This window comes from Amphimedon queenslandica, unplaced genomic scaffold (assembly GCF_000090795.2).
Source record: "Amphimedon queenslandica unplaced genomic scaffold, v1.1 AMPQUscaffold_12006, whole genome shotgun sequence".
Taxonomy (NCBI): Eukaryota; Metazoa; Porifera; class Demospongiae; order Haplosclerida; family Niphatidae; genus Amphimedon; species Amphimedon queenslandica.
This window is the reverse complement of record NW_003547755.1, coordinates 1,641-14,114: the sequence shown is the minus strand read 5'-3', so window position 1 is coordinate 14,114 and position 12,474 is coordinate 1,641. Positions and strand designations below refer to the sequence as shown.

General features: G+C 34.1%; 1 protein-coding gene across 1 annotated transcript; it reads left to right on the top strand.

The window, feature by feature from the left end:
• Positions 1–15: 15 nt before the first annotated feature.
• LOC100637936 (sacsin-like) lies at positions 16–12,470 on the top strand (the record flags this gene model as incomplete). The annotated part of the gene is made up of 9 exons (XM_003390718.2): positions 16–10,684; positions 10,967–11,038; positions 11,097–11,168; positions 11,214–11,327; positions 11,375–11,881; positions 11,925–12,116; positions 12,162–12,242; positions 12,291–12,406; positions 12,450–12,470. Coding segments are annotated over exons 1-9 (11,844 nt in total), but the record flags the coding sequence as incomplete, so codon positions are not given.
• Positions 12,471–12,474: the final 4 nt, after the last annotated feature.

The following is a 12,474-nucleotide window of genomic DNA, read 5'->3' as shown; positions in this document are numbered from 1 at the left end:
TCAGTGCTTGATGCTATGAATTCTTTTAATCTTAACAGTGTCAGCCTTTCTAGCACTGAAGCTGTAGCTCTGCAGCAGTTCTTGTCAAATGTTCTACTAGATCATAAAAGATTATTTACAATTTGTAAAATTCCACTTTTCAAAGCTCTTCAGTATAACGAATCCTCTCGAGTCTCCATTAATACTATAAGGTCATCATACTGTGATAATAAAGCTATAGCAATGAGTGGTACTTACAGTTTTAGAACTGATTTACTAACAAACTCGCCACTAATCATTGATGCCAATGGAAATGTTTTAAGTCTCATAAGAAAATTGTCTGCTCACGTTTATCTGATGCCAGAAACTGAGTACCTCCAGAAAGTAGCATTTCAACAAATTCGTAACAGGCAGTTTAGCAGCAGCAGTATAGTTCCTTTTATGATAAGTGTTCTTGACAATTTCTATACTCCTCAGTATAGACAAGTAGCTCAGCAACTTACCTCTGCCATGAGTAACTTACCTTTTGTTGAAGTCTCGAACTCATCAACACTTGAAACTCCTCAAAATCTTTTTGATCCAGATATTGAAATATTACTTCAACTTTATAATGGCGAGAATAAGTTTCCTGCTTCAAGTTTTCATTCTTATCTCTCAATTCTGAGGCAGTGTGGTTTGAAGTCATTTGTCAGTGCTAATGAAATTTTTCAAATTTTATCATCTCTTCGATCAAATGCATATTATTCAACTAGCTGCAATGTTGGTGAAATCAAGTACTTAAGAATTGTTTCTGTACTGAAATACTTGTCCGATAATTCTCATCTTTTTTATGTGAGTATAAATTATCGTAACAATTTGATTGATGTCTTACATAGTCAAGCTAGCCAATATTGCTGGCTACCAGTAGCTTGTAATCCTCCAAACAATTATCCTTCAAGTTTAACATGGAAAGGATATCAGTACAGCACATGTTTAGTCTCCAGTGATGTCAGTCCTCTAGTTGTTTTATCTCAAGATCTCTCTACATCAGAGCTACCACTTATAGCTGGATCCCAAGCTATATTCATTGAAAATACTCCTCAGCAACTCTCACAGATTTTTATTTGCCATCCCAGGGATTTAGTACCAGCCGTAATTTCTCATTTTAATCAAGTAATATTCAATAAAGATAAAATATCTGGAGACATGCTTCAATCAATTTCATTCAAGACATATACATACTTGCAGCAAAACATTAGCTATTGCAATGCACAGTTGTTGGTAGACAACTGGATATGGTTAGAAAGTCATTCAACATTTATTGATTTAAGTCAAGTAGCTATAGCAGCGAATCCTTTTTTTAGATTGAGTCTTGAACCTTTCATTTTTGTGCTGCCTTCAAGCTTGCAAAAGTTTTCAAATCTCTTTACTCGATGTGGTGTACCAGATAGTGTGACTGCTAGTCAGATTCTGTCTGTCCTTACGTCAATACAAGAACAATCTGGTAGCTCACATATTACTAATGATAATGCTTGGTCAATAGTTAGAGCTATATTAGATTGGATAGCAGATGATACTGATAGAATGAGAGAAGGTAATGTTTTAATACCAGTTGAGAGTGATTCCTCTTATCCTCAGCTCCTACCTATTGAGGATGTATCTTATACTGATAATGAAATGCTTCGTGACATTGCTAATGCCTCAGATGAAGTAGTGTACCACCTCATCCATCCCAAAGTGACTTACTTGGTCCCTGTACTAGGGATAACTCCACTCAGTGATCATCTTGATATCACTGAAGATGTGTTTGATGATGCTGGTCAACACGAACCATTGACAACACGACTTGGTAACATCTTGAGGGAGTACAAAGATGGACTCACTATTATAAAAGAGATGATTCAAAATGCTGATGATGCTGGAGCAACTGAAGTCAATATATTATATGATGATCGAACACATTCAACACATAAGCTGTTATTTAAAGGAATGACAGAGAGTCATGGACCAGCATTGATTGTCCACAATAACAGCACATTCACCAAAGAAGACTTCGAAAATATAACTAAACTGGCTGGTGCTACTAAAGCTAATCAACCACTTAAAATTGGTAAATTTGGTGTTGGCTTTTGTTCAGTGTATCATATCACTGATGTACCTTCCTTTGTTAGTGGTGAGTGGTTGTATATATTTGATCCAACACTAAAGTACCTTAAAGGTGTAGTACATAATGAGAGCAGACCGGGTAAAAAAGTTCAGTATCAGTCCAAGTTTTTAGCTCAGTCTCAGCAAATGGCTCCTTATGAAGGTTTGTTTGGTTTCACATCTACTGCCAATTATAATGGTACCATTTTTCGACTTCCTTTCAGGACAAGTCCAAGTCAAATTAGCTCTACAATATACAATGAACATCTGATACAGAAAATGAAAAATGATTTAATAAATAATGGTTCAAAATTACTGCTTTTTTTACAACACGTTAAGCGTATAACATTTAGCTCAGTGCAAGGAGATGTACTGTCAATTAATAGTATTAATGAAGTAAATGGCATTAAACATTGCATAACTAATTTTTCTACTAGCAATTCAGTAAGTGAATACTGGTTAGTTTCTTGTCAGGAAGAGAAGTTACAAGAACAAGGAGGTGACTACCAGCCTGGAACTGCATCCGTAGCTTGCCAGCTGTTTAAAGAAGGTTCAAGCTTTGAGTGCAAAGCAGTTGAAGGTTGTGTATTTTGTTTTCTTCCACTTTCATTGCCTTGCACTGGCCTACCAGTGCATGTTAATGCTAACTTTGCTGTGATGAGTAATAGGAGTGGCATCTGGACTGAAGCTTCATCTGGAGAGCCTTCTGATTCAAGGGAGTATTGGAATGAAAAGCTAATGACTACAGTCATACCAAAAGCATATTACAATTTATTGAAAATGCTGAAAAAGATGTGTGTTACAGGGAGCCTCATATCATATGAGTTTTATAAATTATGGCCACTAAGTAAGGAACTACATATGAGATATCCATGGGAGGATATGATTCCTGTTCTGCTGAAATTAATATGTAATAGAAGCTTGTTTTATTCTAGTTCAATTCATCAGTGGTTGACATTAGATGAATCCCAATTCCTTACTTCATTATTTGGATCAAGAGATTATTCTTCATTTGATAAAGCTGCCTCTATTCTACAGATACCAGTGGTCTCATTGCCAATATCTCATTTAGATGAAATGAGGTCTAGTGTTTCCATAATTAGTGAGAGTGAGTTTACTACTAAGTTCTTAAATAACATTGATCTCTTCTATGATTATGTTGAAACTCGAAATAGAATTCTTTTCATCATGCTTTCTGCTATTGGATCTGATCCTGTTCAATACACTGAATGTGCTATTGAGTTTAAAAAAGTTTCTTCTATTCCTACCTCACCCAATGGAACTGCTCTTAAATTAGCCAGTGAGCTAGTTGATACTCATTATTTTGATGCTATGTTTGATCCAGAGGATAGCATGTTTCCATTAGATAAATTTTATCAAAATCCCTTGACACGTATAGCATTGTTTCAACTTGGTTTGTTATCAGTTAATACAGTCCCTTGGGAAATGATCATCAATAGTGCTAAAACAGTAGCATCACTTCATGATAGAAACAAGAAGAAAGCGTTATTAAGAATTCGAAGTATCATTAATTGCATTTGTGATAAAAATGAAACTGCACCATCTGAATTGAGACAGATTAATTTTTTACCTGTCCTACCAAAACCAGAAAAATATTTTTTGCCATGGAAAGGTGATGGTCACAGTTTGATAGCACCTAGCCAGATAATATGTGAGCAATTTCAAAGCTTTCAGAAACCACTTTATACAGTAAGTTCTCAGAAGGCACTGCTGAATACAAATTCAGAAGATGGATGTGATTTTATATCACAAAAAGCTCTTGAGCTTTTAAACATTTCATCGAGACCATCATTTGATGAGGTGCATGCACATTTTATGTGTCTGGTAAAATGTTTTAATCCAGATAATATTGATGATCCAGAGGCAAGGGAACTATTTGAAAATATGTGTCGGTATGTTTATGAATATTATGAAAATTTATTAGCCACATCTCTGGATGAATCTCCCAGTACTGAACTACAAACATTAATAATTTCTCCTAAAGCCAAAAAATTCATCGATACTTATCATAACAAACCTTTTGTTTACACTGGAACAGGATTTGTTACTTCGTCTGACGTAGCTGTCAATTGGAAAATAATTGAAGGACCTTACCTTTACAAGCTACCTAGCATGTTGTCACAATGCAGGTTGTTACTACAGCATTTGAGTATCAAATATGACTTTAGCATTACTAAATTACTGGCAACATTGCATCAGATGTTTAAAGATTTTGGTCCTAGTCATCAGCTACCTCTAAAATATCATAAAATAGCTAATTGCATTATACATGAATTAAACTCAGTGAGTAAAGAGGAAATTTTGAGCATTAGAGAAGCGGTTTATCTTGCTGACCAGAACTATGTTGTTCGACCAGCTAATAAATTAGTTTTTAATGATGCTCCATGGTTACCAGAAGATGCTGACAACAATTATGTTACTTCTTTGCTTAATCGAGATATAGCACTAGCACTTGGTGTTGTACCTACTAGAAACAAATTTCTTGACAAATTTACTTCTATAAGTCAAACATTTAGTGGTGTGCCATATGGGCAAAAAGAAAGTTTAACCCAAAGAATTAAAAATATTCTTAGCAACTATCCATTTGACGAGACTTTTGTAAAAGAATTGATACAAAATGCTGATGATGCTAAAGCTAATGAAATGATTATTATATTAGACAGAAGACAACATGGAACAGAAAAGGTTTTATCAGAAAACTGGGGAGAATTACAAGGTCCTGCCCTTCTGGTATGGAATGATAAAAATTTTAGTGATCAAGATTTGGAAGGTATTCAAAAGTTGGGTCTTGGTTCTAAACGTGATGATGATGAATCAATTGGTCAATTTGGTATTGGTTTTAATGTGGTATATCATGTAACTGATTGCCCTAGTTTCATAACAAGAGGTGAAAAGTTTTGTGTATTTGATCCTCACTGTAAATATGTACCTGGAGCTGATGCAATTAGTCCTGGCAGACAATATAATATTGATAAAACATTTTGGAATGATATGCCTGACCTTTCTTCTGCTTTTTTACAAGATAATTTTACAAGCAAGCTACTTGAAATTGACAAAGGAGTACTTTTTCGTTTTCCACTTCGCTCTACCCAAAAATTAGTAGAACAATCTAAAATTATTAATGAAATTAATGATACAGTAGTTACAGCTGATGTGATGGAATCTTATTTGAGAAACTGGGTGTCAGTAATTAAAGATTTACTTCTTTTTCTGAACCATCTAACCACATTTGAATATTATGTGATCAATGAAAGTGGTAGCATTGCTCTTCAAACAAAGTATAATATCCATATAACTGAGGAAGATCATCTGAAACGAATCCATCTAAAGGAAAGTTTATCTAATTTTAAATCAATTCTACAGCCTTGTCTAGTTACATATTCATTGACACTTGAAGCAAGTGTGAACTCAAGCAAGGAATCCAATAGGGAGGTTTGGTTAATTCAGCAAGGGGTTGGAGATATGCTGGATCCCTTAAAAGACTGGAAGTTTGTACCTAAGATATTACCTCAACATGGAATTGCTACTACCCTCATTAGATCTCAAAATTTCAAAGGTCAAGTGTTCTGCTTTCTTCCTCTTCCAATATATACCAATCTACCTGTTCACATAAATGGCAAATTTATTCTTAATAGTGACAGACGTTCTTTATGGGCTAGTACATCAGAAAAATTAGATGATAGAAGTACATGGAATAATAGTCTTTATAAAGCAATAGCATCTTCGTATGTCCACTTTTTAAAAATAGCACAGTCTTCATATGTGGCAGCTTCTGGCTACAGCAAATTAGAGGAATTATTTAGTGCTGTTGATGTTTATTATGGCCTTTTTCCACTTTGGAACCCTCCATTCAAATATGATAAATTGAAAGAAATAGATTCTTCAGGCATAGATGAGAAAACAAAAACAGTGTATGACTGGAAAGGAATTGGAAGTAAAGTTTTAAAGCTGTTGTGGTCAAGGAATGACTTGGTGTTAGCAGTAGCTAGAAAAGACATTAAGTCGAATGAACATGGTAGGTGCATTTGGTTAGTTGATTGGCATTCCCTACATGATGACATTGAGTCTTTTACACAGGTCTATTTTTTAAAAAAGGAGGACAGATATATGAAGAAAATATTGACCAGCCTTTGTATGGTTATCACATGTGCTCCTTATGCATTATACAAAAATCTTAAAAGTTTAAAACTTGATGAAAAGACTTTCATTGAACCAGCTATTGTTGATTATAAATCTGTCTTTAAATTTTATGCTAAATTTTACCCCAAAATATTACCAAACAGTTGTCCTTGCTACATAGATGAAACTCCTTTTCAATCAGCTAAATTTTTTTGCACTTTTGTTAAGTATATGTTGCTTGAAATTATTGACCATGAAACTACTCGTTATAGATTAGAATTTCCTAATTCTCCAGAAAACATTCCTCTTTTGTTAACTGCTGATAATAAATTACGAGAATTTAACCAATCTAAAGATATTTTGTGCAGCAAATTTGTTAATCTTTTTCCAAATAGCTTATCTCAATTTGTACATGAAGAACTTTTTGATATGTACTCAAAAACATTATATTTTCCTCCACCAAAAGATGTACCTTTTGATATTATTGAAGGCATACTAAATGTGAATTTGCACACAAAGCTTCAAGATAAAGCTGTAGATAATTCACAATCTGCTTTTATACCACCAGAGAATTTTGCAAGTTTGTGGCAATGTTTATGTAGTGATGATGTTTTTCAATGTCATCAATCTAATATTGTTGAAAGATGGGCTTTATTACCATCCACTTCAGGTTCATTGTATTCAGCATCATCACCAATTCGTCCCTTAATACCACCTGCTGCTGCTGCTGATGATGATGATGATGCTAAATGGTATCAAGAAGTTTATAAAGTGTTGTCTATTTTCAATGTTCCAATTTATGAATCAAAACCAGAAGGGGAGTTTGATAGCCAGGTAGAATATTGCATTCAGTTAAATCAAGCAGACAAAGTTCTTTTAATGTTATATCATTGTGAGGATATTGAAAAAAGGATTTTAGCAAATGAAGATTCTGCTTTAAAGGTACTTTGCAAATATTTTAGGGAAATAAACTTCAGAACAAATGCAAAATGTTTGACTTGCATCAGATCATTACCTTTATTTAAATCAATACAAGGTGATCTTGTTAATATTAAAGGAAAGACAGTGTTAGCTACAGGCTATTTAAAACTTTGTCAGGCTGGTTATGATATTTGGGCTACTCAAAATGATTTAGTTTTTTTAGTGACATCTGGAGCTTGGGCTGAACTTGGAATCATGACAGAGCTAAATGTAAAAGAAATCACATTATCTCATTTACCTGAAGTTTATATTAGTCATATTTTTCCTCATTTTAAAAATTTAAGGCCTGATGACAGAAGAGATCACTTACATTATATACTTCGTAGTAGTTTTATTACTAAAAGTAATTCTGAACGTCCATCCTTTTTTTATCACTTTCTTTCCAACTTGCAATGCTTAGAAACTCAAACAGGCGAGCTTCAAAAAGTGTCATACTTTTATGATCATTCAGCTCCAATCTTTTATACTTTTAGTGACTTGTTTCCATTTGTTCCAGAAGCATATAGGAATAAAGAATGGCTGGAATTTTTTAAATTGCTAAAACTACAATCAACTACTCCTATTGACAAATTCAAAGAATGTTGTGAGTCAGTGATGAGTAAGAATGAAAATGAAAGAGCAATAGCATCTGAAATTTTAGTTTCTTATTTGTTTTCTGAATCTGCAAAGGAATGGCATATAGACTTCAAAATCTTAGCAGAAATTGGTGATATTCCTTTTGTTCAGGTCAATCCTGTCAGTGACTTTCAGTGGATCAAAATGCCACACAGCAAGACTGGATTAACTAAATTCAATCAAGCAACCATATATGACTGTGCTGAATTGGTTTGGACTGTCAATACTATTATACGTATACCTTCAGAAATAGCAGAGTGCATGGAAACTCAAGAATTTAGAGCATTTTTAAGGGAAGCATCTGTTGTTCCACAAAACAATGAATCACATTTTAAGATGTCACTAAGAAATCTTGGTGTTACTGTTGAACCAGCAGTTGATGATGTCTATCATAATTTTATAAATATTTCAGAAACACCATTATCTAATTTTAAACTCTTTGATTGCTATAGCACCAGTGTAACGAATCACCCTATTAAGATAGAAGACATTATTAGAAAATCATTGAAGTATTTGTATGAAAAAGGTGCAAATGATCTTCTCGATAGGCTTAAAGTTGTACCATGTATTCCAGTACAAGCTGACAACACTAATACAGGTGAGTTCATGACCCGACCAGTACTTGTCAAGCCAATGCAAATTGTGAGAGAAATATCAGATGATTGTAACCACCTCTTTCCTTACGTTCATTCTTTACCTCGCTTTATGGCAAATATTGGTCATGACCTTAAACTCATTGGTATATCAGACAGAATTACTTTAAAATCATTACAGCATCTCCTTGAGACTGTGCATCAGCAACTGAATGGTTCTAAAATAAATCCTAATTGTGCCATAGCAGTAAAAGAAGCAGTCATCAAAATTTATAATTTATTGGAAGCTTCTCATGATACCAATGATGACGTTGTATGTGAACTTGATCCACTCTATTTGCCCACTGCTGATGGATATTTAATGCAGTCAACTGATCTTGTCTTTATTGACTCATTTCGTTATCAAGATGCTTCATTGAGTTTTGAAAGATCTCCATATCCTTTGTTTCAATTGTCTAATGAAACAGGAATTGTCAATAGTTCAAATGAATACAAGCTTTCCTTGAAACTGCCTGAAAAACTTAGACCGTTTGGTCTTTCACAAATATGCAGAGAGGAATTGCTTATTAACAGTCAAACATCCAATGAAGTCACTCATCTTTTTCAATATCATGAAAATCTGAAAGGCATTGTTCCATCTTTGCAAAAAGTGCTACCAAAAATGATTGATGCTCATTTCAAAATTACAAATAGCACTGTTTTGGATGAAGCAGCAATACATAAGTTTGTATCAACATTGCTGGATCAGTTTATAAATGGTGTCGAGTTAATCATCATAGATAGCCTAAAAAGTGACTTAAAGCTGTTAGCCACAGATATTTCATTTGGTATTATCAGTGTTAAATTTTTTATTCAGAAATCTAAGCTGGGTCACTTTCTTTTATATTTAGATAAAAAGGCAAGTCCTCTTACTTATTCCTTTACTAAAGAATTCGCTTTTATTTTATGCTTAAAAATTGCTCAATTACATGATGTAAAATCAACAGAATATTTGTCTTTTTCAAGTCCAGTTCAGGAGTGTTTGATGGCACAATCTAACAATGATTTAATGTACATTTTAGAAAAGTTTGAAATTAATACACCCGGTGTTAATCTGCCTGCCAAATTTAACGAAATTGGTAGCAGTATACCTGAAAAATTATTTTCCTTCCTTCAAATGAATATTCATCATATATTCTACCCTCAGGAAAGGGTAGGATATGAAATCAAAGATGGCTACTTAGTTTATGCAATTGTGCTATGTCAGATTCAAGCTAATTGTGATGATCCAATTGGATTTAGAAGGCAATATAAAATTAAAATTGATGACAGTGAAACTGGGACAAGAATTGTATCTACCTTAGATTTATATAAATTTGTCAACAAGGAGCGGTTTGAAGAGTCGAAAGGAAAAGAATTTGACATGGAGAGAGCAATGGCTAAAGCAAAGAATATATTAAGCTTGGATGAGCTAAAGACAGAGATTCAGCTTTCACTTAGTATAATTGAGAAAATTAAAGATAAAGATACTTATAAAAAGGCCAAAAAACGCTTATATCTATATTACCTTTGTGACAAAATCAATCTAGTTGAAAGTGATTTCTATGAAAAAGCAATTCAGTTGTTAGAAGATAAACTAAAAGCTCAAAATCACTCAACAGAATCAGATGATACTAATGACATATCTATGCTAGAAAATGACTTTAACCAGTGGAATATTTTTGCACAGAAAGTATCTCAGAATTTAGGTCAAGAAGCTACTCATAGTGTTGATGCACCACCCTCTGATACTGTTTTTTGGGAAGCATTTGAATTGAAACCACAATTGTCAGAAGCAAAAAGGTGGTTAAAGCAGGCCAAAACAGACTTAGAAGCAATGAAAATACTAAATACTAGTACTCAATCACAGAAGAAAGTTGCAGTATATTGCCAAGTACTGTTTTTAGCTCATGAAACATGTGAGAAAGCTCTTAAAGCTGCAATGTATAAACTGGTTGGTTTAAATTCTGGCAGCCTTACAGTTCACAACCTTTACAGCTATGCTATAAATATTGCATCAATCAAAGGTGATAAATGGCAGGAGCTTCCCAAGCTAGTACTTTCAATGGAGAAATATTATCTTGATTCAAGATTTCCTAACCGACACTTGCTTCCACATGCACCTGTTGATGTATATTCTTCTGCTGATGCTATTGGAGTGGCTAAAAATGCAGAGAAAGTTTATGATCTAGTGGCAATGCTTTTTGAGCCAAACGAGATACCTCAACCAATGAGTAAGTGACTAGATACTTTCATATTGTGCTTTAATTAAGCCAAAAATATATGCAACATTGTTGTATGCAGCATTGTTGCATGCAACACAGTTTTACATGTTGCCTAACGTATAACTATGTTGGGTCAAGGTAGCTGTTTCAAGTTATCATAGCACCATAGGCTGGTTTATGCTGTCTATATGTCCTTGCTATTATAGCCTGTGCTCCTTATTTTAAAAGGATCACATTACACTTCCCCAATTTTAGCCAAAATTGTATAATGATCATCTCAAATTATGTTAGATCTATCTTATGCAGCATTAGAACAAATAAGAATGACAGATATAGCTATTCAGTGTCATCTCAATCAGCCAGGTATGTCTACATGCATACTATGTGCAAATTAAAGTAATTGTGTACATTCATGTACTAGATGAAGAGAAACTAAGACAATTACAGAGAAAGATAGAGTCACTTGAACAATCATTTAAAATCAAAGAAGCAGGTAAATCTAATGTGTATATATCATAGATTTATGTACATGTATTAGATGAAGAGAAATTGAGACAAGAGTTACAAGAAAAGATTGAGTCACTTGAACAGCAATTGATCAAAGATTGTAAAGAAGTAGCAGTTCAGTTTGATTACCTTATTCCTCAGTCAGGTATATAGTATGAGTATAATAGGAATGATGTGTCTGTATTGTTTCAGATTCACTAGACTCTAATGTCATTATCGCTGGACAGAAGCTCTTTATCCTACAAGGAGACAAGGCTTGTTCAATCCCATGGGAACAATATGGATTCAGATTACAGTGTCCTCAAGGAGCAGTTTCTAAAGATACTGTTTTTGAAGTAGCTGTTACTGCACTAGCTGGTGGTAATTTCAAGGTACCCAAAGGTACTGTGCTAGTGAGTGCAGTATATGCAATATCAGTATCTAAGGCACTATTAAAACCACTGGTAATAGAGCTAGAACATTGTTTGGATCTAAGGAACACTAGTCAGACTGGTTGCCTCAAGTTTGTCAGAGCTCCACTGAAGTCTCCCAATGCTTACCAGTTCAGTATAGTTGAAGGAGGATCTTTTAGTGTTGGGAACAGATATGGTTCTATTGAACGCGATGAATTCTGTGCTTTTGGTATTGCACATGTTGCTGAGATGAGTAATGGAGACACTACTAATGGAGGTGGGAATGGAGGAGGAACACAAACTGAAGGTGCATTAATGTTTGTACCAATTCTATTGATGTGTTTGTATAGGAACAAATAATGATAGCCAAGAGCAAACTAATGAAGATACACACACATCAAATGATAGTGAGAATGAAGCAGGAGAAAAAAATAGCCAAGAGCAAGCTGATGGAGATACACAAACGTCAAGTGATAGTGAGATTGAAGCAGGAGAGAAAAGTAAAGAAGCCTCTCCATCAATAATTAACACACCACCTAAAGGTATGCTACTGTATCATGTACCGTATGGTATGTTTTGCCTTATAGAACCAAATATAGATACCACTGAGTTAAAAGAACCAAATTCTGATAATCATGATGATTCCACTCTTCGTTCAGACAATAATGGTACGTTACTTACATGTTTATATAACTAACTACTAGAACATTGTTTAGCACCATCTGGTGATATGCTGTATACTGGAATGATGTATTATGAACCAAAGGAAGTTGGTTACAGGAGAATTAGGTATTGGTATTCTGTTGTGAGAGATTTGCAAGTTCTTAAGCGGGTAATGTAATTCATGCATTTTGATTAATTTTTTGTTCACATAGTATTTAGAAAAAAAACACGGTTCAA